This window comes from Myotis daubentonii, chromosome 15 (genome assembly GCF_963259705.1).
Source record: "Myotis daubentonii chromosome 15, mMyoDau2.1, whole genome shotgun sequence".
In the NCBI taxonomy this organism is placed as follows: domain Eukaryota; kingdom Metazoa; phylum Chordata; class Mammalia; order Chiroptera; family Vespertilionidae; genus Myotis; species Myotis daubentonii.
The window spans coordinates 52,077,891-52,105,672 of NC_081854.1; the positions used below are offsets into that span (position 1 = coordinate 52,077,891).

Genomic DNA, 27,782 nt, shown 5'->3' on the forward strand with positions numbered 1-27,782 from the left:
CGGAGTCTGTTTCCTCCGCTGTGACACTAAGATAATGGATATCTATCCTGTAGAGTTCATGTAAGGGTTGGCAGCATAATGTATGGGACAAGGGACAAGAAGTGGGAACATGGAGATGGAAGTGCCCACCCTCACCCTGCACACTCCCCCACCCTCACCCCCACAGGCATCAGCTTTGCCAGCCTAAACTTTGTCTCTTCCAAAGTTTCCCACGGTGGGCATGGCATCACCATACCCAAATTCCTTTTAGTTTCTTTATTGGTTTTCGGCACAGTTAACTCTTTCTATGTTGACAAGGGTTTTTACTTGTTTTACATTTTGTCATTTCCGAGTCTCATGACATTAGCCACTAGAATACACAAAGTTAGGCTCTCCACCCTGTACAGAGAGGAAAATAATAAACTCCATTGAAAGTTCACTTTGAGCAAAGAAGAGACAACCTCCGATGGAAAACCACACACAGGAGGACCCGATATACATACATATATATATAATGTATAGATATTTATAGATATCTCATCTGAAAGAACACAGCAAAACAAGAGAAATCCAACTTGCAGCACTATCTACAGTAAGAGGGATTAATTCTACCAGCTTTTCAAATGGTCACATTCGATATTCAAAGGAAGCACGTGAGCGAATAGAACTGGGCACAGACTAACACTCCACCAGGCTCTAGAGAATTCTAGCGATGGCTTAAGATTAGGGGGGGGGGGGGGAATTGTGCAGAGGAAACATGGATATGGGTATCCTCCCAGCCTCAGAGCACACCCCTCTTCCCCAACATACACACCCGGCCCTCCGATTTTCATAGCTCTCTCCCCTTTCTTTTTACTCATTTGGGGGTTTGTGGCAACTGACTCAGGCTCTGAGGCAAATGGCTTCTGGTTTCTGGGCCCAGAGATTCTACCTGATAAGGTGGTGGATGGGAAATATACGGCCCAGTCCTGGGCTTTAGGGGGCAGGAGGGGGCGGGGGGGAGGAGGGGAGCCTCTCTCCTCTGCCTGGTCCTTGTTCACTGCAGGAACCTTCCCCTCCCACCCCCGGATCTAGCAAAGCCCCAGCCCAAGCCACTCCACAGGCTGAGATGGGATGGGGCCTGGGGAGTCTCGACACCCTGGACCAATTCTACAGGAACTCTCTCGCCTTGCTTAGGGATGCCTGGGTGAAACGCCAGCATAACTCTACCAGGGCTCTTCCTAGAAATACCATGTTTCTGGCGGCCTTGGCCACACTGGAAACTGGGGGGCAAAAGAGGGATCTATTGGGACTTTCAGCCACTGCCCCCTGGGGCCACATGCTGGCTCCCAAAGGCAGGCAGAGGTACACCCCATCCTCACTGGCTATCCCAGCCTTTAACCTCAGCCCCAAGCCAGGTCCCTATGGAGGTGGAAGACCAGGAGACCACCTGCTTCCGGGCCTTGGCACAGACATGGGCCAGGGCCAGGCGGTGGCGGGGTGTGTGAGCCGGAAGAGACAGTCTGTGGGGTTCCTGCCCTCATGGTCCTTTCTTTTGTTTTCCTTGAACAGAGAAATCCCCTTCAGCCCCTGCCTGCCTGGCCCCTGCAGTACCCGCAAGAGGCCTGTGGGAGCGCCCCCTTGTGGCTACTGTTCAGATGATTGTCATATGTGCTATGAGACAGAATCAGATGTGCTTGGTGGGAGCTGGGGTGGGGGTGAGGGTGGGGGTGGGGGGTTCCAGGGCTCCCTGCTGCCTCTCCTGGTTCTCATGCCAGCGCCTGAGCTGCGCCCATCACCTCACCACTCCATCCCACCGTCAAACCTGCCTGCCCCAGGGGTCATCCCTTGCTCTTTCTTTAACCCAGGATATCATCCCGGATCCTGGCCAGAGAGGGACTCAGCCTTTTCCTTAGCTGGTCCCCCTCCCACCCAGGTGCTGGGGACTCGGCAGAACGGGCCCAAGTTAGCCAGGTCAACAAGGTTAGTGAGGTGGGGCCTGGGGACCCCCTGGAGACTGTTCTGCTATAGCATCTGAGACCCGTAACCCCCTTTCCTCCCTTCGCCCTCACAGAAAGAAACAAAACAGAAAAGGAGCCGGCGGGCGCGAGGGTGGCAGTGGGACCTCGACGCAGGTGGGGGCACGTGGGCGTCTTCAGGGGACCAGGGCTTCAACAGGACACCTCCATGGTGTGGTTGACCTGGCCCAGCCCATCGCTGCTCTCCGAGTGGGTGCAGGCCTGCGGGCGGCTGCCCTCCACCGAGCTGGCACTGGTGAGGGACGCGGTCCGAGAGCGGGCGAGCCGGGTCATGCTGGCCGAGGGCACTGTGGACAGAGGCGGGGCCGGGCATGAGGGCCAGCGGGCAGGGCTGGGCACCACAGGCGGGAGAAGGACTCACGCAAGCAAAGCGGCCAGCGAGACCCATTCTTCCGATGGCACAGAGGCCCGTCCCAAGCCAGGGCTCTGGCGTCGGCTCTGCCAGCCCGAGGCATGCAGCCAGTGACAGTGAGCGAGCCAGGGCCGGGCCGGGGTCCACAGACGCCAGCAGGACCCTCTCGCCACAGCTGGCCAGAGACAAGGCCAGGATGGCGGGAGTTGACCAGCTCCCCCGGAGCTGGGGGAAGGAAGGGGTATTGTTTCAGCGTGGCCTGCCTTGAGAGGATGGGGGGGCTGGGAGAGGGGGGTGATTCTGCAAAGGAGGCCAAACTGCCCTAAATCCCATTTCTGCCTCATTGCGTTTCACAAGCGAGACTCAACCCTCCTCACTTATCCGGCCACCTGTTCGGGCCACCTGTTCAGCTGGGGCAGGGCCGGGCCTGGGCCCGCCCTCGAGAGGGTCTGGTTCCAGCTGCCACAGCTCCGGAAGCCTCCCTCGGAGCAAGGCTGCTCTCGAACCCAGCCAATCCAGAGCCCTAAAAAGGGGCAAAGCCTGTGCCACCCAGGATCTGCGCACAAGCAGGACACGAGAAGGTTCCAAACCACAGCGAGATGCGCTGGCTCAGTGCAGCCAGAGGAAGGAGCAGGGGAGCACGGGAGGGCCATGCATCAGGGGAGGGGCTCCAGGGCTACCTGCTCCTCCACTCAGCCTCCGGTCCTTCAAGTACGCAACTGAGAGAGAAGACAGAGCCGGGAGGGGAGACAGAACACGGTGAGGAGCGAGGTCCGAGAGGCAAGGGGTGAGATGGACCGAAGAGGAGACCGAAGGACAGGCTGAGGGCTGGAGGCAGGGCCAGGGCCTCGGGGAGCCCACTCCTGCCCACCTACCACGCAGCAGCCACAGAAGGAACCACACAGCACAGGCTGACCTCAGCCTGGCCCTGGAGCCCCGACAGCAGGGAGGGGGCGCTTCTTGCCCCCCCCCCCGGCCCCCAGCCTCTGGGGCACTGCAGGGCTCATGTCAGCAAGGCCTTTGGGCCCATATCTGTCCCAGCGCCCTCACCCCCTCACCGTTCTGCTGGGCCTCAGTCCCCCCAGGGACAGAATGGGGGAGGCCTGCACGACCTCCCAGGTCCCCCCAGCTCTTGGCTTCCCGGTGGCATTTCTCCCGGGCCCTGACAGGCACTGCCCATCCCCCCATCCCACAGATGCTGACTGGGCGCCTCCGTGCTCCAGGCCGGCTCCGCTCAGGCTCCGAGTCCTGCTGTCTCACCACAGGCCTCCTTGCCTACTTCTCACAGAGGCGAAGCCCTGGCTATAGGGAGAGCTGTTCCTGGACGGGGCTCCCGCCTCCCCTCCCAGCACAGGCCTGTCCTCCCCCCAACCCCCCCAGGTCCAGAGGCACAAAACTTCAGGGAGAGGGACAAAAAGTCGTCGCGGAGAGGAAGTTTGCTTCCACCAGGAGCCAGGTGTGTGCAGCAGAGGGGTGGAGGAGGTGAGTGTGCATGTGTGTGTGCGTGTGCGTGTGTGCGCGTGTTGGGGGCTCACAAGCCCAGTCTGGATCTGAGCACAGGGGAAGTTTGGAGACATAGGGGGGAGGGGCGTGTCGGGGGCCAGTGCTGCCCGCGGCCCCTTCGCCCCAGGATGTGCAGAATGCCACCCGGGCCCAGCTGCCTACAGGGAGAGGAGCACTTCTCCCAGCCCCGGGGCCCAGGCCCAGGCTGGGTGCTGCTGGGAACTCTCCTGACACCCACATGGCCCATGTGCCTTCCGCGGCCCAGACCGCGAGCCCGCTCTTCTGTGCCCATCTCCCAGCTGTGACAAAGCCCTGGGTGGGGGGTGTCTGACACCTTCAGGCGGGACCTGGCCATGCCACGGTGCCCAAAGCCTCCCCAGGGCCCAGGAGAGCTGGGCACGGAGGTGCAGACGCCCTGGCAGCAGGGGGCGTGTGGAGAGAGCGACCCCGCACCCAGGCCCCCATCCAGGGCGCCCGGCCCCCAGGCTGCTCAGCGCACCTGGCGGTGCCGGCCCCCTTGCCGCCTGTGGGTGCTGGGGGCGGGGTGCCGGGTACTTACTGTAGCCCATGCCTTGCAGGAAGTACTTGAAGGCTTCAGTCAGCTTCCCGGGCTGCGGGGGGGACAGGCACATGCTTGACCGTCTAGCATTGGGGGAGGGAGGAGGTCCCCCGCCCCAGCCGAGGCAAGAAAGAGGTCTGAGTCTCACCTGTGTGACCTGCGGGAGTCCCCCGGAATCCGCCATCTGCAGGGAGAGAGGAGAGTGAGCGGAGCAGGGCCCACCCAAACCTAGCCTGGCTCCCACACACCCGGACAGGCTCGGCTGAGCAGATCTGCCGGCCCGGCCGGGACGCGAGGCAGGCCTCTCCCTGAGGCCGGGCCCAGGGTGGGCAGGAGGGTCTCACCTTCAGGAAGGTCGTGGTGGTGGGGTCCAGCTTGGAGTTGCACTCAACCTGAGGGGGAGGAGCCAGATGCAGCGGAGGGAGGGGACCCAGCCCCTGGGGGGCCTGGGAGCCACCTGCCCCAAGCGCTAATGCAAGTGCTCTCCCCGGAGCTTGGCACCCCCAGGCCGCCTGCTCCCCGGGTTCCGACAGGAGAGGCCACACGGTCCCCACCCGCACTGGTGCAGTCGTGGTCAGGAATGACTTGTCCCAGAGAGAAGGGGCCACTTGTTAGAGCAAAGAGAGGTCTGAGCCTCCGGCCTGAGGTGGGTGGAGACGGAGGTGGGGTCGCACTGCTGGGGGTGGGGAGGTGGCCTGCCCTGGCCCAGCTCCCCTGGGCCTCCAGGCCTCCCTCAGCTGAAGGAGGGGGTGTGGGGAAGGAAGATGAGAGCCACCACCCCGTCCCTGAGGGGTCCCTGGGCTGGTCAAGGACTGGCTGCTGACCGGAGCCCAGTGGCCCCCTCACTCCTGTCCCGACCCCGGGTCCGAGCACAGTCCCTCACTCACCACCCCGTCCTCAGCCGGCGCGTTGTCCCCGACCACCAGCATCACAGGGCAGCTGCGGACACGGGGGAAGGGTTGTCTGGCCTGGGCAAGGCTAGGGGGACGTGGAGGGAGGCGGGGGCAGCAGGGGCAGGCTGGGGGCGAGGGGTGCTCACCGGAGGGTCCTGGCATTTGGTGCCGTCCCAGGCCGGTTAATGTCCAGGTCTCTGCGGCTGCGGGAGAGGGAGAGGCAGAATGGTCACTCCAGGACCGGATGGGGGTGTTCCCAAGCCTCCCCCATCCCACCCCACCCCCTAATTAGGGCCCCACATCCCTGGAGGCCTGGGCTGCGCTGCATAAATCGGGGCCTTAGGGCTCCCTTCATGTGTGACCCCCAAACTTCTTCCCGGACACCCAAACGCATGCCGGGTGGGCCCTCACCTTGGGCCCCACCCACCCCACTAAGTGCTGCTTGGATGAGCGCCCCCTGTGCGGTGGGATGCGGGCCTCCCATTCTCCCCGATCCTCCCCGTCCTGCACGCAGCTGGCTTCAGCTGGCTTCGTAAGTCCGTGTAGGGTGACGAGAAGGGAAGGTGGCGAGTAGGGGGCCTGGCCACTTCCCTGCAGGGCTACCCCCCAAAGGGGCTCCAAGGAGCACAGCATGAAAACCATCCAACCTCCCCCCTTGTACACGCCAGGCTCAGGGTGTGGGGGTCGGGCTTCCCCGCATCCTCATGGCTCCCGCCGGCCATGCCCGGGGAGGAGGAACAATGAAGTCAGCTCCCTGTGCCCTTCTCGGGGGTGACCCTGGGCAGGCAGCGACTCCTCTCGGAGGCTGACTCTGCTCATCTGCACCCTGGGGACGGTGTGGCCCGTCTGCCTGCGCCCCTGGGCGGGGGGGGCTGTACTGAGGGGTCCTGGGCCTGCGCCCCGCGTCCCGCGCCCACACCTGTTGTACATGTTCCAGAAGAGCTGCAGGTTGGCCTGGTTCACCACGTTCCCGATCTGCTGCCGGTAGCTCTGCACCAGCTCCGCGTTGTTCATCAGCTCCTCCTGGGCCCGAGCGGAGGGGACAGACAGAGCGAGGATGGGGAGGCGGGCTCCGAGGGGGCGGCTCCTGGCAGGGTGGGGGCAGGTGGAGACCCCCCCAAGGTGGAAGGCGGGACCCGGGGAGCGGAGGGGAGAGGAAGGGAGGGGAGGCTCCACGGAGCTGTGGGAGGAGGTCTCCCCACACCTGTCTTTCAGGGGCCCAGCCTCATGGCCAACAGCAGAGGACAGAGAGAGGCAGGTCAGACACCGTATAACCCCCTGCCATCCTCCTGCCCGGCTGAGAGGGGCAGAACTGGGCCCTTCAGCAGCTGTGAGGCGCCCCCGTGACACCCCAACCCGCCAGCCCCACTCCTGTGAGGTGGTCCCACGCCCTTACCTGGCTGAAGAGGTGGGATAGCACCGTGTCGGGTAAAGTGCTGGTGAGGCCCGAGAGCTGCAGGCCAAGGTGGGGTCAGTGTGAGCCCGTCCCCCCAATCCCTGCCCCCGCCCCGCCCACCCCACCAGGGGGACCACGCTCACCTTGGTGGCCGCCCAATCGATCCAGCCTTTGCCGTTGGGGTCAATGTTCATCAGCACCAGCCCCTCCACCAGGTCTGGGAAGATAAGCTGCCGGGAAAGGAAGACAGGGCTTGGGGGAGCAGGACGGGGGCAGGGAACCCCGAACTCCCCACCCACTCATCAGGCTGTGGAATTCTGGCCCTGCCTGTCTCTCTCACAGGGGGTGGGGAGGGTCTGAGGAGGAGGACACGGTCAGTGACAGCTTCAAGATGCCACCGATGACCCAACCCGGACAGCTGGGGACCTGCTTGGCTCCACTGCCAGCTGCCCGGCTCAGCCTGCCCCGCTGGGAGCTTTCCAAATTCATGGATTTATTTTGAATCTATGCCTATATCACTGTGTTTTGTTTTTGTTTTTTTTTTAAAAGTCTATTTTTATTGATTTCAGAGTGGAAGGGAGAGGGAGAGAGAGAGAGAAACCAATGATGAGAGAGAATCACAGATCAACCCCCTCCGCACGCCCCCTACTGGGGATCAAGTCCATCACAGAGGCATGTGCCCTGACTGGGAATCAAACTGTGACCTCCTGGTTCATAGGTCGAGGGCTTTCAACCCCTGAGCCGCGCCGGCTGGGCTGTATCACTGTTTTTCACCCCTTTTAATATATCGCTGGAATGGCTGCTGTTGCAAAACTGAGCATTAAACATCTTCAATAGAACATCTTGTTTCTTTGCGGCTACAGACGAGGAAGCCCTGGTGATGTTGGTCACAGGGAACCAAGGCCTGTTTCCTTAGGCGTGGGACCCACACTGTCGGTCGCACCGTCTGCCCGTGTTCAGGGGGCCATCCGCATACAGGGCTCACGTGCTGTCCAGTGTGGGGTGGCGGGGCCTGGTCTACAGTTAACAAAATGTGTACGTGTTGGGACTGAAAGGAGAGTTGAAAATTCTTGGTCATTTCTTTGGAAGAAAGAAATCCTTTGGATCCTGAAAAATGAAGTTTTTGTTTTTAAGGACGAAAAGCTGGTGGCTCCTGCCAGACACGATGTTTTTGAAATGTGACTTTCATTAAAACCTCGCCAACTGAACAGATGTGTCATTTTTGGTTAAAACGGGGCTGGTTTAAACGTTTAAATATTACCCTAATTGGTGGGTGAGTGGTTAGGCAAATCCTTATTTTGTGGCTAGAGCAATTAGTTCTGTAGTTTGCTGATAACAGAAATTTTGGTTTTAGATAATAGTTAAGCAAGTTATAGTTTATACTCGAGGAAATGTATGGAAAAAGTAACCTTTTTTAAAAAATCCTCACCCCAGGGTATTTTTTTCATTGATTTCTAGAGAGAGTAGAAGAGAGGGGCAGAGGTAGAGAGAGAGAGAGGGAGAAAGGGAGAGAGAGAGAAAGAGAGAGAGAGACTGGTTGCCTCCCTGCACGAGCCCCGACCAGGGCCAGGGATTGAGCCTGCAATGGAGGTATGTGCCCTTGACAGGGAAACAAACCCAAGAGCCTTCGGTCCGGGGGCTGATGCTCTAACCACTGAGAAACCAGCCAGGGGGAAAAAGTAACCTTAAAAAACAGTGTCCTTAGGGACTAAGGGGAAAGAAGGCTTTTCCAAGTGCAGAGGAAGTGGGGAGGAGGAGGAGGAGGAGAAGAAGGAAGAGCAGGAAAGTCACTGTGGCTGAAGGGCCGCGCCAGGAAGGCCAGCCCTGGGGGTGGGGGTGGAGGGTGAGGGGAAACTCACTGCAAACTTGGCCAGCACATAGGCTCCGGCTCCCACGCCGATGCCAATCACGTACTTGAACCTGCAGGAGAGCGAGGCTGGTCACTCTAGGGCATTGGTTCTCAACCTTCTGGCCCTTTAAATACAGTTCCTCGTGTTGTGACCCAACCATAACATTATTTTCGTTGCTACTTCATAACTGCCATGTTGCTACTGTTATGAATCGTAATGTAAATATCTGATAGGCAGGATGGCCTTAGGTGACCCCTGGAAAGGGTCATTCGACCGCCAAAGGGGTCGTGACCCACAGGTTGAGAACCGCTGCTCTAGGGCAAACACGTCAAACTTGCAGCCCGCGGGCCGCATGCCTCATTTATTTGGCCCGTGTTAGCCTTTGAGTTTGACATGCTTGCTCTAGAGCCAGCGGTGCCATTTCCCCTAAATGTCATCCGAGCAGGCCCCACCCACAGCCCTCGGACCCCGGCCAGAGCCTGGTGGCCGTGTGGTGGCAGTGGGCACCCCTCGGACCCCGGCCAGAGCCTGGTGGCCGTGTGGGGGTGGTGGGCACCCCTCAGACCCCGGCCAGAGCCTGGTGGCCGTGTGGGGGTGGTGGGCACCCCTCGGACCCCGGCCAGAGCCTGGTGGCCGTGTGCTGGCGGTGGGCACAGGGACGGTTGCGGGGGACTCACCCGAAGTGCTGCACCACGCTGGGGAGCATGGCGGCCAGCTGCTCCATGGACGGGAACTGGTACCTGCGGGAGGGGCAGGAGGTCAGGCCCAGGCGTGTCCTGGGGCACAGAGCTGGGGAGAGGCGGGGGAGGGGGACTCAGGTACCTACCCCTGAGGAAACTGGGACGCCCCCACCTGCTGGCCGGGCGCATCCACGTGGCACACCACGAAGTGCTTGGTGATCTCCTGCATGTCCTCGAAGTTGAAGAAGGTGTTGAAACACAGCTTGTCTGCGGAGACACATCTGTGGCTGAGCGGAGGGGGGAGGCCCCGGCTCCCAGGGGGAGGGTGATCAGCCTCACGCTCCAGTGGGGAAACCAAGGCCCCCAGTGGCTAAGGACACAGAGCGGAGTGTGTGGGGACCTCGGGGGGAGGAGGGCAGATGTGAGGTGGGGAACGGCCGGGTGCGGCCGTGGACACTTACGATTGAGGCCCACATCGTGGTAGGTGAGGATGGCCGGGCGGTTCCCCTTGGGGGAGCCCCGGATCACCACGTGCAGAAGGCCGTAGGGCGTCTCAATGTCATGCTCCTGGAGGGAGAGACGGAAAGATGCTCTGGGCAGTCCCCGCTCCTGGCTCCTCTGGGGGAAGGGCTGGGGGGCCGCCGGGAGCTGCTGGGCCTGCGGGGCGGCCTCCGGGCCCCACGGGGCGGGACATCCCATTCTCACCACAGAGGCAGAGAGGATGCAGCGGGCGGAGCGCCCTTCCCAGGGCAGGGGAGTCCGGCACAGGGACAATGGATGGGAAGGTCCTGGTTCCCCTTCGCAAACTAGCCAGTGGGGGAGCTGCAGCGGCCCAGGCCCTGCTGCACGCAGCCTCCGGGGACAGCTCTGCCCCTCCAGCCCCGCCCCGGGCCCACCCTCACCTGTTCCTCCCCCACTAGGAACGCTGAAGGGCTGCTGCTCAGTTCCCCTCAGTCCTCAGTAACTACCCCAAGGGACCAGGCCCCGCCTCCAACACCCACACCTGCAGGCTCTTGCTCCGGCCTGTCCTTCCACCTCCTTCCACCGTGAAGCCCCTCCCTGCGAACCCAAGGCCTTCCTTCAGGAAGGGCCCAGTTAGACACCCCTCCTCTCCGCCCCCCCGCCCCTCTCCCCCCCACCCCTGCCTTCAGCTGTGGCTGCTCTGGGCTGCTCCCGTGTTCACGCCCTTGGCTTTGCTCATTTGTCTTTCAGGAGCAGGAGCTGGGCGCTGTGCTGGAGACCTGCTCTGCCCCTTACTGTGTGACTCTGGGCCAGGCTCACCCCTTCTCTGTGCCCGGCCCAGCCCTCTGGGAGGGACTCCGAGAACTAAAGAAGCTGCGGTCTGCGGGGTGGCTAGCACTTGGAGAGCGCCCAGAAAGGGGGCTGCTGGGCTGGGCTGTCCGGAGCCTGGGAGGGGCCCTGCTGGCTGGTCCCTCTGCAAGCCGGTCAGTCTCGGCCCTTCCATGGGAAGAGTCCCCAGGGGCAGCCGGAGCTGGACACACGGCCCTGCCTGGCCACGGGAGCCCTGGAGCTGGCCACTGAGCTGGAGGTGGGGTTAGGGCCGGGACAGGAAGGAAACAGCACGTGACTGAGCACCTACTGTGTGCCAGGGGTTTGCACATGGTGGGCACTTAGGTTCAAAGAGGACCCAAGCTCCTTCCCCCGACAGGAAAGGGACAGACTCGGGAGGTAGGAGACAGCTTCCTGGGGACTGGCCTTTCGGGTCTGAGCTCAGCGGGGAGTGACAAGGTGGTACCAGCTTGGCGGCCAAAGGCCACACCCTGGGAGCCACCCTTCTGCTGCGAGGTCCTGTCAGAGACACCCTGTCACCCTCTGGGTGGGCCCAGGCTCACCACTGCCTCCCCCACCCCAGGCCTGTCCTCCCTCAGGGCCACCAACAAGCCACACTTCCTGCTCACTGACCACTGACTGGACACTTTGCACGCTCACAGGGACCTCAGCCACAGAGGAGCACACGAAGGCTGCAAAGGAGAAATGCTGTGCCCAAGGTCAAGGCCTGAGAGGGAGGGCAGGCCTTGCCAGGTGCAGACCTCGGGGGGTAAGCCAGCGGCTGCCTTTTCTGAGATCAAGTGTGACGGAGAGACTCCGCCATACTGTACCCCCAATTCCCCACCCTCAGCTCTAGAGGGTGGGGTGGGGGGCAGGAGGGGTGCACAGTGCCATGGAAGGCGGGCTGGGGGGCTGGAGGGGTGGAGGGCAGGAAGGGTGCCCCCCATGCAGAGCGGGGTTGGGGGCAGGAGGGGTGCCCATTGAACAAGAGCTGCAATGCGCTTGCAGCAGGAAGGGCAGTTCCTGAGCGCACGGGTCACTGTCGCCCTTCCAGGCACAAGTAGGGGCGCGGGACGGCAGTTTTCACACCCAGTCAGTGGGTGCAAGTGAGGGGGCGCCTGTCCCCTCCCAGCCCCGATGTGGCCTCCCCATCACTAGCCCCGGGCGGCTGCAGAGCCTGCCCCACTGAGGCCCAGCTCGTGGGGGGTGGGGGGCGGGAGGGGAGCTCCCGCGCAGCCCGGTACCCTTGGCTGCACCCTCCCGCCCACCCAGGAGCTCAGACCCAGCCGAGCTCCCAGTCTGGCGGGGAGGGAGGGGGGCTGCACACAGCGGGCGCCCCAAGGGCGGCAGCCGGGCACCCTCAGAGCCCCCCACCCAGGACTGAGCTCTCCCATTGGCTCCTGGTGACGTCACCGCCCCCGCCCCCAGGTGGGCGCCGCGAGAGGCGCTGCGGCAGCCGGTACCCCTCGGGGCAGCCGGTACCCCTCGGCCTGCGCGCTCCCCTCGTCCTTGACCTTGAGGGCTGCGGCCCTGGGAGCTGCATTTCAGTGCGCGGGGTGCGGGGTGGTGGGAGCGCTACCGCGATTCCCCGTCTCCAGCACCGATCGCTCCGCAGACCCGGCCGCGCTGCGTGTTGTCTGGGTGCGGGCGATGGTCCAAGGGCCAGGCAAGGCAAGCCCGGCCCGGGGTGGAGGAGCCGGTGCGCCCCCGTCTCCCCATCATTGAGGAGGAACAGCACCCTGGGCACTGCTGCCAGGTGGGAGGGGGCGCCCGTTGCCTTCCCCCACCCCCCAAATAAAGCATGACCACCCCTCTGACCCTCCGCGTGCCCCCTCCCCCGCCCCTGCAGGAACCCGGCCTAAAGGCCCGGCTAGCACTCGCCCCAGACCTCCCCGCAGCGCCCCGGGGGCCAAGGAGGGGCTGCGTGCGCCTCCGAGGAAAGGAAGAGGCTGCGGTTTGCAGGTGCAGCCACGCAAACAGGACAGCGCGCAGGGCCCGTGCGTGCAGACACCTTGACCGGGAATCAAACCCAGACACCTGCGCGCACCGACCCCCGCACCCACGCAGGGACTCGGCTTGCCCGGGGCTGAGGTGGTCACAGGAGCCAGGCCGCCACCAGCCGGGCAGGGGCCAGGCGAAGGGCACATGCCAGGGAGATGCACACACGCTGGCCCGCGTCCGCACGGACGTGCAGCCGAGTCCCCGCCCAGTGCGTGTTCTGCAGATGCCAGCCCGCCCCCCGCACCCGCCTGGCCGCTACCCCTTCCCTCCCCGTGGCTCCGCGGGCCCGGGTCGCCGCGAGACCAGCACCCGCCGGCCTTGCCCAGTTCTCCCCGAGGCGCGGCGGCTGGAGGCAGAGCCGACCCGAGGCCGAGGGTGCGCCTTCCTCCCGGACGCCCTGCGCGCCCGCCGCCCGCACTCACCCCATCCCAGCTCTCGGGCATCTCGCCGAGGGAGGGAGGTGACAGCCTCGCCAGGGAGAGCAGACAAAGGCCTGAGTCACCGGAGTCGGAGGCAGGGGCGGCTCCAGCGGGAAACCAGCAGCTCTGGGGCCGGGCGCCCCGCCGCCACCGTTTATACGCGGAGCCGCCCGCCCCAGGCCGGTCCCTCCCCGCCGCGGGGTTTCCGAGCAGCCACTCGCCGGCCCGCAGCCCCCGCTTCCAGATTGGCTGTCGGGAGACAAACCTGGCTCCCATTGGCTGCTGAGGTCCTCGCTCACCCAGCCCGGCGCCTGTCTCACCCCCACCCCCAGCAACGCATCATCCCTGGGATGGTCCCCAGCCTCCTCCGCATCCCCAAGCCCCTAGCAACACGGGACACGCGGGGAGGGCTGCAGCCCGCTGCACACGGGGTCCTGGGAAGGGGGGGCCCTGTGTCAGGCACCCGCGAGCCTCTCAGGGACCACACAGGTGTGCCCTTGACCTATAGCCTGGGGAGCACGGAGGGACCTGGGGGGCCCCAAGCCCAGCCTCCACAGCAGGAGGGCCTGGATCACAGCCTCGAGGGGATGTGGGGAGTCACTCCCGTCTTCTCCACCTGCCAGGGTCTCCCCTAGGGCAGCCCCCACGCTGCCCACATGCACACCCAGCGCCCGTCCACACTGCAGAGAGGGGGTTCCAGGCACAGGGGCCTGGGTAGGTTGCAGGCCCAGGAGTCTGGTGGGGCATGCACCAGCTCTGCCCTCCCCCACCCCATCCTGCAGCCAGGACGGATGTCCTGCCCACCTCCCCGCAGACCCACCCGGCATGCGGCCTGGCTCCCAGATCTCAGGGGAGCAGGACACATGAGCCCCCTCAGGTCCCATGCCCTGACCCCACCCCAGAAACAAGGCTGTGGGTGGGAGCTGGCCAGGGACGGGCAGGTAGAGACAGAGGAGACGGGGAGCAAAGGAGAGCAAAGGACGAGAGGAAATAGGCCAGGGAGGGGGCAGAGGAGGGAGCCCAAGGACAAGAAGGAGGGGTGGAGGAGGGAGGGGTGCGGGGCGCTGTGCCCCCATTCTGTCTCTTTGCTGAAGGACCGCGCCACTCGCACCAGGCTGCACACTGGCTGGCTGCGCTGGGGGCGGCAGTTCCCTCCCCTCTCGGGTGCCTAGTGACCTGGTCAACACCTGCCAGGCATGCTATTCCTGGCCCGGGCCTGTGACTGGGGGGGTGGGCACCGAGAACTTTCCCTGGCCCCTCTCTGACCTCTCGCTCGGAGGCCTGGCCCAGAGCGCTGGGCCCTGCGTTTGCCCAGGGCAGCCAGGGTGTGGAACGGGGTGTCCCGGGCCCCTCACGTCCTGGCCTTTCTCCCTGTTCCCTGCAGCCACTTGGACACAGGAAGTGGCTCCAGCCACTGAGGCGGCTGCAAAGGCACAGCCCACAAGATCCCCCCCAGCTGCTACTCGGAGTGGGGGACAGGGGGCCTCCCACCCTCTCTGCCACCAAGCCCTGCTCCTCCGTGGTCCCCATCCAATCTTATGCTCCCTCCAGCCTCTGACCGCTGCATGGCCTTCCCACCCTTGGGCTCAGGCGAGAAGCTGACCTCAGACACTGCCCACTCCAAGCTGTGGCCCCATTTCTGCTCAGCCACTTGCTTCACATCCACAGCCCTGAGGTGAAGTCCCAGCTCCCCGCCCACTCGCTGGGAGACCTTGGGCAAGATTTAACTTCCCTGTGCCCCAGGCCTCGCAACTGTACAACGGGAATTGTGCCTTCCACACAGAGCTGCTCTGAGAATGAGAAAAAGTTGCATCAATCGCTCTGGGCCTGACCCCACTCCTGCCGGGGCCCCGCCCGTGTCTGGAAACATGGGACAGTCCCTGTGCCGTCCCAAACTGCTGGCCCCTTCCCTGGAGCCTGTGCAGTTGTGGCTGAACAAGGCAGGCTCTGGACCTGCTAGCTGAACCCGGTCCTGCTACATAGCTCTGCCACATCTCTGCTGTGTGACCTTGGGCAGGCCAGTCAACCTCTCTGAGCCTCCACCTCTGTAAGTGGGAAAGCGGCAGTGCCCGTGCACAGGTAGCTGCGTGGATAGCACATGAAGCTCACACACATATGAGAAAGGATCAGGAAGCTGAGGCTTACAAACACCCTGGCACCTTGGGCATCAGTAAGAGTAGCAAATGCGCCCGGCTGGCGTGGCTCCGTGGTTGAGTGTTGACCAATGAACCACAAGGTCAGGGTTTGATTCCCGGTCAGGGCACATGCCCGGGTTGCCGGTTTGATCCCCAGTGTGGGGCGTGCAGGAGGCAGCCAATCAATGCTTCTCCCTCATCATTGATGTTTCTATCTCTCTCTCCCTCTCCCTTCTCCTCTGAAATCAATACAAAAAAATAATTTTTAAAAAAGAGTAGCAAATTCGTATTGAAATGCCAGGATCTACTACTCAAATGCTTCACACGTTCCTTGAGGAAGATGAGGCAGGGACTGGCTGCTCTGGGGTTTGATGTCACCAGCCCCTCCTGGGGAGGGGTCCACACATTCCCCCCCCCTCTCCGGGGCAGGAGGACAAAGAGGACATGCCTGCCCAGACCTCTGGCTGGGCCTCGCTATCTCATGGCCGCATCCCTCCCCTCTCTCCCTCCCAGGTCTCCTGTTTGTTCCCTCCTGCCCAGCTCCAGAGCCTTTGTATTTGGAGCTGGAACTCCTGGGGGACTGGAGCGCGAGCTCGCTCTCGCGTCCTTGAAGGGGCTCGTGACCCAGGCCAGGCTCACAGACGCGGAGCCTGGCTGCAGAGCTGCTGCCCGGGGAGGAGCCAGCACGTCGCCCCACCGCCACGTCACCCTTGCAGACCACGAGGCTGGGGCTGTCCTGGGGCTTGAACACTGACCCACATTGCAGTCAGGCCCAGGCCTGGGGGGCCAGTTCCAGGGAGCCAGGACGAAGGGCCCAGAAGGGTCTGAGCTGGTTCAGCGTGTGCTGGTGGCCAGCGGGGCCCCGGAGCTGGAGAGGCTCCCACTGTGTCTGCTGCCAGACGGTTCCCCAGACCCGGGAGTAAAGGGCCACTACGCAACTCAGAGCGGAGGAATGACTGGCTGAGTGAGTGAAATCACGGTGAGAAGGAATAAAAACAAAGGGCGATTTCGGTTTTCACAGGGAAGCTGGCATCCCGCTAAAGAGGACATGGTTGTCCCGGCAACAGCTGCCATAGAAACAGGGAGCTATTTTGGAGCATCAGCCTAGCTTTCATTGGAGGAAAATGCTGATTCAGATGACAGCATCCCTCCCTCCTGTCTCCATCCTCACTCCCCCAGGCCTCCCTTCCCCCTTCTGTTCAGGACAGGGGGCAGGGGACAGGGGACAGGGGGCAGGGGGCAGGAGACAGGGGGCAGGGGGCAGGAGACAGGGGGCAGGGGGCAGGTAGAGCCACTGTAGACAGTGAGGGTGGCCCTGGAGGCTTCAGTGCTGAGCCCCTGTCACTTGAGGCACATGGAAGGGTGTGACCCTCCTCAGGGACCAGGCTGGGTGGTCCAGGGGCCAGCCAGCTGTCAGTCCTCCACCTCAGGTGGCTGAGTCCTACCTTCCAGTCTGTGTCCTCGGCCAAGAGGAAGGTGTCAGAGTTCTCCTGAGGGAGCAAACAGAGGGGGTGGGCGTTAGGCCCTGGCTGGCCAGGGGCCCCCACGGCTTGGCCTTGAACAGACTAGCACCCTGTTCCCCATTCTTTTTCTTTTTTTAAATAAATATTTCTTTATATATATATATATATATATATTTTTTTTTTTATTTTTTACAGAGAGGAAGGGAGAGGGATAGAGAGTTCGAAACATCGATGAGAGAGAAACATCGATCAGCTGCCTCCTGCACACCCCCTACTGGGGATGTGCCTGCAACCAAGGTATATGCCCTTGACCAGAATCGAACCTGGGACCTTTCAGTCCCCAGGCCGACGCTCTATCCACTGAGCCAAACCAGGTAGGGCCCCCATTCTTTTTTTTTTTTTTAAGCGAGAGACAGAGAAAGAGAGAGAGAGAGAGAGAGAGAGAGAGAGAAAGAAACATCGATGTGGGAGAGAGAGACACATGGATCTGTGGCCTCCTGCACGCACCAGAGCAGAACTGAATCCGAAACTTAGGCATATGCCCTGACAGGGAATCGAACCCGAGACCTTCTGGTGCATGGGACGACACTCCAACCAACTGAGCCACCTCGGCCAGGACCCCACTCACCTTTATGTTACCGAAAGTGACCCAGGGCTTCCCAAGGGCCGGGCGCGGGGCTGGAAGTGCCTGGCGGAGGAGCCTATGAGCAGCTGCTCACATCCATGTCCCTGTTCATGGAAAATGTGAAGGGCTCCCACGACAGGAGGGCAGGGGGGGCTCAGAGAGGCCGGGCCACAGGCCACACGGTGTGGAATCTATGAGTGTGGACCCACAGCTTTTCCTGGCAGGGAGGGGAAGGGTGCCAGGCGTCACCACAACAAGAGAGCAGGGGGTAGCCCTAGCCGGTTTGGCTCAGTGGACAGAGTGTCGGCCTGCGGACCAAAAGATCCCGGGTTCGATTCCGGTCAAGGGCACGGACCTTGGTTGCAGGCTCCTCCCCGGCCCGGGCCCTGGTCAGGGCTCGTGCAGGAGGCAACCAATGGATGTGTTTCTCTCACATCGATGTTTCTCCCTGTCTTTCCCTCTTTCTCTCCCACTTTCAATGGAAGTAAAGGGTAGAAATAACTCTGGAATCTAGCCCTAGGCCTCATGGGACAAAATAACCACCTCAGCTGCTTCGGTCCCCCTGCCCCTGGAGGCACCCTGTTGGCGATACGGGCCGGGCCGTCAAACCTCAGAGCTCACGCAGAAAAGACAGAGAAGCTGGGGACCAGGAAAGGCCCAGCAGGGAGGAAGCGCGGTGCCCTGCTGGACACAGCACTGCCCCGCGGGTACCCTCCTGGGCCTCCCAGAACCAGGGGTGAAGCTCAGCCTCACGCCCTGATGGCTGTGTGCCCTTGGCCCAGTGAATGAACCCTTCTGTGCCTCAGTGGTCTCATTAGTGAAATGGGGATAACACTTCCCAAGAGCCTCCCAGGCAGCCATCGATGTTTCGCTTTCACATCAATGTTGCTCTCTCTCTTCCTCTCCCTTTTTCTCTCTCTCCCTCTCAAAATCAATAAAAACATATTAAAATTTTAAAAAAAGAGCCTCCCAGCCACAAAGACAGCCAGAGCCGCAGCGAGGCTGGCTGGGTGTCAGACGCACGGGACTCTCCCCAGGAGGGGACGAGGCTCGCAGGTGGCCTGAGTGTTCCTGGCCTGCGGGTCAGCGGGGCAAGACCGGAGGGAAGACACGCGGTTCCCTTCTTGGCCACGAGGGGGCGCTCTCCGCCCCAGGACCGCGAGGGGGCGACTCACCAGCTCGGTGGCGTCCAGGCCCCGGAGCAGCGGCTTCTCCTCGGGGAACCTCAGCTCCTGCAGCCCGGCCATGGTCACGTCGTGGAGCAGGAGCCCTGGGAGGGGGGAGGACGAGGTTGGGGTTGCTGCGGCGGGGCGCCCGGTCCCTGCCCTGACGCTCCCAGCACGAGGCCGGGCTGCGGCAGGAGCCAGGGCACCACCGCCGGCTCCATGCCCGGTCCCCAAGCCTGGGCCCGTCGCTGCACCTCGCAGGGCAGCAAGGCTCCGTCCGCAGGGCTCCCTGCTTGGCTCTGGATGTCACGGTAGTATTTGTTCTCTTAAAAGTTAAAACATGTTTCACCCTAGCCGGTTTGGCTCGGTGGATAGAGCATCCGCCTGCGGACTGAAAGGTCCGGGTTCAATTCCCGTCAAGGGCATGTACCTCGGTTGCCTGGCCCGGGCCCTGGACATGAACTGGAAATTCATAAAAAACATTGCCCCCAGGCATGGCTCAGTGGTTTGAGCGTCCATCTTTGAACCAGGGGGTCATGGATCAATTCCTGGCCTGGTCAGGGCACATGCAGGGTGTGCAGGCCTGAAAGGGGGGGGGGGGGGTAGTGCGTGCTGGAAGGGGGCGGGGGCGTGCTGGAGGCAGCCGATCAAGGATTCTCTCTCATCATTGCTGTTTTTATTTTCCTCTATGAAATCAATAAAAATATATTTGAACAAATTAACATTGGCCAATAAATACATAAGAAAACATGAAAGCTCACTAGAAGTTAAAGAAAAGCAGATGAGAACCAGACCCCGTATTTTGGCCGGTGGCCCTGGCAGGCTGCAGTGCTGGCTGAGGCGTCCTGAAGCCGGCACTTTGCTCATATTGCTCGTGGGTGTATAAAAGGATACATCTTGCCGGAGGGCAGCTTTGCAGGATGAATTAAAATTATTTAAAAGCTTCATACTCTCGGACTCAGCAATCCTCTCCCTGGGAGAAATTTCTTAAGAAGCCCAGAGAGGGACCTAATGATTTGATCTGTAGGAACACTCACCACAGCACCATTTATGAAATGAGAGGAAAACGGGAAGACTCGAGGTGTCCAGGAATAGGGAATTAGGACAAACGACGGGTCAGCGACTTATAAAAGATTTTTACTAACGGGAAAATGCTGTGTCACAATAAACAGAAAAGGCAATGATAAAACATACAATATTATCCCAATGACGAGAAATAAAGGGTGTCCCAAAATTCACGCAAGAAGTAATTTTGATAGAAAACACAGGTTTATAATTAAAAATTGTAAATTTGTTATTGATTCATAAAGTATACAGTATAGGGTTATGGATGGAATAGCACATCGGGTAAATGGCCTCCACAGCTTTGCTGGCACATATGCAAAGCCGTGATCTTCATTGGTCTTCAATGTCTCTGCTCCTGGGCCATAACTGGTACTTGGTAATGCTTATCAAATTGAAGGGATTGCAATCAAAGGGCAACAGATATTAGAATCTGATTCAATAAACCAAGTAAAATTAGGCTTTTATTTTTTGTTGTTGTTGTTAATGCTCACGCAAGATTTTTGGGACGCCCTTTACAAACAGCCCCACAGAAAAGCCCAGGAGGATGTATATCCTCATGTTAACAGGCATTATCTCCGGTGGAAGACTGAAAACGGCGGCCTGGGATCTGAAATCAGGGACAAACAACATAAAAAAAAAAAAAAAAAAAAAAGCAAGACCTGGTCAGTTTTCCCAATGGTTAGAGCGTTGGCTCGCAGAATGAAGGGTAACGGGTTCGATTCCAGTCAAGAGCACATATTTCTGTGGCAGGCCTGGTTGGTCCAAACACACACCCCGCTCCCCCCGCCATACCCCACCCCTGCCCACCCCGCTGCATTGGCTTCTCCCTGTGGCAGGCCCAGGGCCTGGGCAGTAGGCCCAGTGGTTGCCTGGGGCCCGGGGAGGGGACCCATTTCTGAGGCTGGGCTGTCGCCTCCAGCCAGAAGGGCCTCAGCTCTCTGGAGTGGCACAAAGATGACGCCTCAATGCCTCAACCCCGCGAGTCCGGTTTGGGGTTGGGATATGCGGACGCTGGGCTGGGAGCTGCTGGTCACCAGCCTCCTGGAAGGAGGAGAGCGGGGGAGCCCCTGGGAGAGCCTCACCCCCAGAGGCCAGGCAGGGAGGCCCGTGCCCACCCAGGGCCCCGGGTCCCTGCATCCCCATGCCATGCCCCAGCGTTTGGTTCCCAGCGGTTTCCTGGGAAACGAGTTAACACAACCCAGATGGGCGGTATTTTTACCAAGGCATCCTCCCTCCCCTCGCCCCCACCCCTTTCTCTTCCAGCCTTTCTGAGGGCTGCTCCCTCAGCCAGCCATCTGGGGGGGGGGGCTAGCAGAAGGGTCCCGGCCTGGAAAACACTGCCCCCATTAGGACTTTTTAGCCGCCAGCCTCCCCTAGCACCCAGTTCCATTATCTGCCGGCAGCACTGGGGTGTCCCCGTTCTCACCCAGGGGTGTCTGAAACCACCCAGGAGGCCATGCCCCCAAGGACGGTGCTATGTTTAGGGCTGAGAGGGCCGTGCAGGGACAGACGGCCAGTGATGGAGGGCGGAGGGGAAGAGGGCTGGAGAGAAACCTCAGAATCCAGAGAACTGGGAGTGGCTCCGCCCATGGAAAACAGGCAGCCGGGGCCCTGCTGGGGATGTGGGGTTCGTGGTACCTGGGGCTCACGGGAACAGAGGCCAGGGCGGATGTTCCCACGGGGGGAGGGGCAGAGAAGTTTCTCCCTAAGAAAGTTATGATTTAAAAAGAGTCACGATTGCCTGCCGCCCCCACATGGCTCAGTGGTTGAGCATCGACCTATGAACCAGGAGGTCACGGTTTGATTCCTGGGGTCAGGACACATGCCCGAGGTTTCGGGCTTGATCCCCCATGGGGTGTATAGGAGGCAGTTGATCCATGATTACCTCTCATCATTGCTGTTTCAATCTCTCCCTCTCCCTTCCTCTCTGAAATCAGTAAGAATATGTTTAAAAAGAAAAAATATATGAGTATACTAATATACACACTTCTCTATCTATCCATTTGTATGTATCATAAAATCTGGAATTTATGCAGATCCTTTTTTTTTTTTTTTTTTTTTTTTTTTTTTTGCAGCTTGATAACTTTGACAATCAGCAGTTAGTTCTCAGCCACGTGAACTGTGTAGATTTTTGGAAGTGGTGGCAGGTACATCGGTGACCAACACACAGAGCTGGTTCGGGGAATCTTCATCCCCATCTCATTTTCTGGACAACGGCACCTGGGGCACCTGGATGCCGAACCGGACCTTTCTTATTCCTTTGGCCAGGGCAGCTTTGTTGAGTCCGGTGTCAGTGCGCCCGCCTGGGGTTCCCATCTCCTTGAGGGCAAATCCGGGTTCTCCGGGTCCCGCTGGGCACACTTCCTGACCCCCACTCCCGGATGCGCGTGTGCGTGGAGATGGCGTGTCCTGTGCTCGCCGCCTCGCGGACGGCACAACAGCCCGTCTTCCTCTCGCCAGGCCGCTTTTGGGAGCCTCTGCCGGGCCCGGGTTGGAAAGAAACGAGCCGTCCTGATACCTTTCAATCCATTCCACACCACACCGTGTAGTCGAACTTCCCTCTTTCCTTATTTGTGATTTTTTCTCCCAGGATGAGAAGCGTGGCTCTGTCTCCGTGATACTTTTGCTGATTTGTTCATCCCGTGTAGACACACAGTCATTTCAGAACTGTTACTCGCAGAATGACCGATTCAGAACTTTTTGGGACTCTGCTTTTTTTTTTGTACTTGACCCTTTCAGACTCAAGACCCAGGTTTTTTTTGTGTGTTTTTTTTAATATATTTTATTGACTTTTTTACAGAGAAGAAGGGAGAGAGACAGAGAGTCAGAAACATCGATGAGAGAGAAACATCGATCAGCTGCCTCTTGCACATCTCCTACTGGGGATGTGCCCGCAACCCAGGTACATGCCCTTGACCGGAATCGAACCTGGGACCCTCCAGTCTGCAGGTCGACACTCTATTCACTGAGCCAAACCGGTTTCGGCAAGACCCAGGTTTTTAAAAGCATTTACCACTCTTGTGAATTCTTTAAAAGGAAAATATAAGTGAAGTAAGTGGTTTAAGGTATCCTAAAGCCTCCTCACACGGCAGGGGGGCGGGGGGGTCTGAATTCCTCTGTCTGGAGGTCGCTGCCGCCTGTGTTTTTCCACGCAATCCCAGCTCCTCTGACACCAAGACCTTTGGCTGTGAAGCATTTCCTGAGAGTGCGCCCCTACTGTGCGCTTCTTCAGGATTCCCACGGTGTGGCTTCTTCAGAACCCCAGCACTGGCCACTTCCCCCTACACATCTGCTACTTTTCTGTTTTTAAAAAATAAAACTTGGTCCTAAGTGGTTTGGCTCAGTGGATAGAGCATTAGCCTGCGGACTGAAGGGCCCCAGGTTCGATTCTGGTCAAGGGTATGTACCTTGGTTGCGGGCACATCCCTAGTAGGGGATGTGTAGGAGGCAGCTTATCGATGTTTCTCTCTCATTGATGTTTCTAACTCTCTATCCCTCTCCCTTCCCCTCTGTAAAAATATCAATAAAATATATTTAAATAAAAAAATAAAACTTGAATTTCATGTAATACACGCTCACTGGAAAAATCAGAAAAACAGAAAAGCAAAAAGAAGTGAAAAGCACACAGAATCCTTTGAACCAGAGAAAACCACTGTTAACGTTTTTTTTATTATCTTCTTTGACTCCTTTTCCAGTGCTAATCTATACACTGAAAAAGATGAAAAACAAAACACGTTTTAAAAATATATATATATTCTATTGTTTTTTACAGAAAGGAAGGGAGAGGGATAGAGAGTTAGAACATCGATCAGCTGCCTTCTGCACACCCCCTACTGGGGATCAAGCCTGCAACCAAGGCACATGCCCTTGATGGGAATTGAACTCGGGACCCTTCAGTTTGTGGACCAAAACTCTATCCACTGAACCAAACCGGTTATGGCAACAAGACACTGTTTGGAAACATCGTTTAGACCCTGGTTCACATCCCAGCCACTGCTTGCCATCTGTGTGACTTTTAGCCAGTTGCTGAACCTCTCTGTGCCTCACTTTCCTTATCTGAAAAAGGAGGAGATGATAGCACACACCTCACAGGTGGTTATGATGGTGAGTGACTATATAGGAAGCACTCCGGACTGTGCCTGGCACATGGCAGATGCCATGCAAGCGCGAGCTGTCACCACCATCATTACGACATTATTATTACATAAGGGGACATCTGTTCAGGTGAATAAATAACTTTGGCAGCAAAATTCGCAGCTGCCTGGGGTTCCCTGATGTGAATGCATGGGACTCTACAGGGTGGCCCAAAAAACGTATACACACTGTAACAGCTGCTAGCTCAATCTTGAAAAGGAAATGTACTTTAATAAACACTGCCTTTATAATTGTTCAGCGTGTGCGTATACATTTTGGGGGGACACCCTATATTTAACCTCCTCTCGGAGGTTATTATTTCCAGTTTTTCTTTTTCTTCTATTAACTACAGGATAGCCATTCTTGAACAAACACCTCTCTCTCTCTCTCTCTCTCTCTCTCTCTCTCTCTCTCTATATATATATATATATATGCCTCTAAAAATATATAAACACCTTAATTTATATATTTTTTATTGATTTCAGAGAGGAAGGGAAAGGGAGAGAGATAGAAATATCAATGATGAGAGAGAATCATTGATCAGTTGCCTCTTGCTCACCCCCTACTGGGAATGGAGTCCACAACCCGGGCATGTGCCCTGACCGGGAATCTAACCGTGACCTCCTGGTTCATAGCTCGACCCTCAACCACTTTATTTGTTCCTAAATATCTAACTGCTGAGACACAGACCACACATTTGTAAAGAGGGGAGACGAAGCCCGAGAGGTGCCCCCCCACCCCGGGGCTCAGCCCCAGCCGGGTGTGTCACCTGTGCTATCTCAGCGAGCCACTCCACCTCTCCCAGGGAGGGCTCAACAGTTCCACGGAGAAGACGAGAAAACTGAAGTCAGAGAGGTGAAGCCACCTGTCTGACACCACACGGGTGGCCAGCGGTGGGCTGGGGCTTGAACCCAGATCTGTGGGAGGGGGACGGGGACAGGAGGGAGCTGAAGGGGGGTGTGTGGGGGGGAGGGGAAGCTACAAAAACCACAGACGGGACTGAGGAGATGCCCTGACTCCCAGGGCAACTGCGGTCAATGACAGGGGTGGCTTATCCTCTCTGTGCCTCCTTTTCCTCATCTGTAAAAAGGAGGAAATAATGTACACACCTCGCAGGTTGTTATGAGGGCGTAGAGCAGCGGTTCTCAACCTTCCTAACGCCGCGGCCCTTTCATACAGTTCCTCATGTTGTGGTGACCCCCAACCATAAAATTATTTTCGTTGCTACTTCGTAACTGTCATTTTGCTACTGTGATGAGTCGTAATGTAAATATCTGATATGCAGGATGTATTTTTATTGTTACAAATTGAACATCATTAAGGCATAGGGATTAATCACAAAAACAACATGTAATTATATAAGTGTTTTCCGATGGTCTTAGGCGACCCCTGTGAAAGGGTCGTTCGACCCCCAAAAGGGTCGCGACCCACAGGTTGAGAACCACTGGCGTAGAGAGTCTGCTGGAACCTGTCTGATGGGGGAGGAAGGGCCCTGAGCCCTGTACCCAGAAGATGAGGGTCCCCACACTGAAGGGGACCCCAAAGCCTGGCACCCCACTGGAGCCCTGCACAGCCTCCTGAGAGCACCCCCCCCCAGCCCTCTGCGGCTGGGAGAGCAGGAGGGGGACCCAGGAGTTCAGTCCCGCATGCAAGGCTCCCAAAACCCATGCGGCTGGAAACACTTCCCCTCGGGGATTAGCAAGCTGGGCAGCCAGGGCTGCACACCCCCACCCCCCTACCGGCCCCCCAACCGCTTTTAAAAATATTTTTATTGATTTCAGAGAGGAAGGGAGAGGGTGAGGGAGATAGAAACATCAATGATGACAGAGAATCATTGATCGACTGCCTCCTGCACGCCCCCTCCGGGGAATCTAACCCAGACCAGCTGGTTTGGTTCATAGGTCGATGCTCAACCACTGAGCCATGCTGGCCGGGCCTGGCCGCTCCCTGTGAAACCAGGTGGGCAGGCCTGCCTCAGGGGAGCTCAACACGGAAAAGCGGGCAAGGGACTGGAAGGGCCGGCCCCGTGGCTAACTGGGCTCAGATGGGGCACCTCTGAGGACCTGGCAGAGTTTCCAAAACAGCCCCCCAGCGCCCCCTGCCTGTGAGCCGGCCCAGGACAGGAGCACCAGTCCCTGCTGCTTAACGGGCATTCGCGGACCCCTCGGTGCGCAGGCCGAAGCTCTCTCCACTGAGCCACACCGGCTAGGGCGGGGCTCACGGCCCGAACCCGCCCCCAGCGCCCCGCCCCTCGCTCCCCGGCCTCCAGCCTCCACTCCACTCCCCCCTACCCCCTTCCCAGTCCAAGCCGCTCTCACACCCCGGGCCTCTGCATCCGCGGCTCCCTCCAGCCTGCAGCCTGCAACGCCACCTCCCGCTCCAGGAACAGAAAAAGCCTGCCTTTCAGGGTCCAGTTCAAACACTGCCACGTGCTCCAATCTCTCCACTTCTCTCGCCCCCACGCGGGCTCCAGCCTGCTTCCGGCGCACCCCGCGCCGCGGCCCCTGCCCTCTCCCCGCAGGGCCCTTCGCTCCGCTCTCCTGCGCCCGCGAGGACGCGACCAGACCTCCCGGGGCCGAGGAATTTACTGGAAGCCTCTGTCGGTCCGGAGGCAGCGATGGAGCGCCTCCCCCGCCAGGCGGTGGGGTCCGCACCGGCTCCCTTTCCTCCCCGCTCCCCGGCCCCGGCCCCGTCTCTCCACAGCCCCCCACCAGGGGCCGCCTGTGCCTGGGAGAGTGTGTCCCACCTTCAGCCCCGGCCCCCCGGCCCCCCCTTCCTGCCTCCCGCTCCGGGCACACCCAGTGTCCTCTGGGGACCTCCGGCCACAGCGCCCTGCATGTGGCTTCCAGCCCCCAGAGGGGCTCCCGGCTGAGGGTCCCCAGCCACGGGGTCCACCTGGCTCCCCACTTCCCAGGCGCTGGGCTCTCCTCCCGGCAGAAAACTTCTCCGAGAGGAGCGAAGGCTGTCGCCGGGAGCAGGGAGCAGCGGCCGCGGTCGGGAGCCCCTGTCTCTGGGGACCGAGCGACACTGTCTGGAGGGACCCGACTCGAGCTCGGCCCCTCGGAGACGCGAGGAGGCCGCCCCCGCCCCCGCCCCGCGCTCCGGCCGTGCGCTCCACCCGCCGGGCGCCGGGACTCCGCTGGCTCCGCTCCCCCGCCTCCCGCTCCCACCAGAGCCGCCAGACCCGGGCGCCGCGCCCCTCTCCAACCGGACGGCGGCGGGCGCGGGGCCGGGTACCTGTCAGCAGTTCGATCCTGTGTCCCAGCAGCTTCATCGCGGCGCCCAGCGCGGCCGGCTCCGGGGAGAGGACGGCGGGCGGCGCGGAGCCCAGGAGCCCGGGAGCGCGAGCGGCGCGGGAGCAGCCGCCGAGCCAGGAGCGCTCTCGCCGCCCCCTCCGCGCGCTCCCCCCTGAAACGCTTGTACAAATCCACCAATGGGACGGCCGCGCACCCCTCCGCGGCCCCGCCGCCACCTGGTCAGGGTGAAGCCCGGGAGGCGGGGGAGCGCGCGGGGTGGGTGCGGCGACAGGAGGGGCCCGTGCGCCCGCCGGGAACAAAGAGGCCCCGCCACCGGGTGTGGAGGTGGGGGAGGCGCGGGCGGCGGCCGGATCGTGGCCCCGCGGGTCCCCGCGTCTGGCTGGGAAGAGGAGGGAGAGCCCGGGGCGGAGGAGAGGGTGCGGCCCTCGCGCCGGCGACGGGGTGCCCGGCTCGCAGGGATGGGTCGCGCGCGGAGGCTCGGCCGCAGCCGCAAGGACAGGGGGACCCGGGGAGCAGGGGAAAGGGCCGAGGGCGGCGCCAACTCACCGAGGGCGATGCGAGCGAGACAGACGCGCAGGCGGGGACAGGACCTGGCCGCCGCCGCCGCCGCGCGGGTGCAGGTGTCCGCGCCCGGGGTCCCTCCCCGCGCGCCGCAGCTGGTGGCGGAGGCCGGGCGGGGGGCGGAGGCCGGCGAGGCGGCGCAGGGGGCGTGCCACGTGGGTGTGGTGGGCGTGGGCGCTCCGCCCGCGGGCGTGGGTTGGCCCCGGGAGGCCGTCCCGGGCGCTCAGCACTGCCTCCCGCCGCGGTGGGAGTGTCCCCGGGTGGATGGCTGGCGGGCGGCCGAGACCCCGCGACGTGGAATCCTAGCGGAGCCCCTCGGTGGATGCCCGCTCCTCCCCTCTCGCTCCTCACCCCCCACAGGAGCCGGGGGGGGGGGGGGAAGGGTCCCAGCCTCTCGGACTCCGCCTGGTGCGGAGGGAGGCCCCGCCCGTCCCTC

General features: G+C 60.6%; 1 protein-coding gene across 5 annotated transcripts; it reads right to left on the reverse strand.

Moving 5' to 3' along the window:
- Positions 1-240: 240 nt before the first annotated feature.
- On the reverse strand, positions 241-27,488 carry NDRG4 (NDRG family member 4). 5 transcript variants are annotated; one of them, XM_059667899.1, is made up of 17 exons: positions 27,332-27,488; positions 18,339-18,433; positions 16,521-16,565; positions 9,692-9,797; positions 9,377-9,497; positions 9,228-9,290; positions 8,560-8,620; positions 6,844-6,930; positions 6,701-6,757; positions 6,224-6,327; positions 5,451-5,507; positions 5,299-5,350; positions 4,756-4,803; positions 4,560-4,595; positions 4,412-4,463; positions 3,030-3,068; positions 241-2,284 (listed from the first exon to the last, which is right to left on the reverse strand). In XM_059667899.1, exons 2-17 carry the CDS (start codon positions 18,408-18,410, stop codon positions 2,130-2,132), a joined length of 1,155 nt encoding a protein of 384 aa, XP_059523882.1. In that variant the 5' UTR covers positions 18,411-18,433; positions 27,332-27,488; the 3' UTR covers positions 241-2,129. The 5 variants fall into 5 exon arrangements, with proteins under 5 accessions (XP_059523882.1, XP_059523880.1, XP_059523881.1 ...); XM_059667897.1 differs by lacking the exon at positions 27,332-27,488 and adding an exon at positions 26,766-26,931; XM_059667898.1 differs by lacking the exons at positions 3,030-3,068; positions 27,332-27,488 and adding an exon at positions 26,766-26,927.
- Positions 27,489-27,782: the final 294 nt, after the last annotated feature.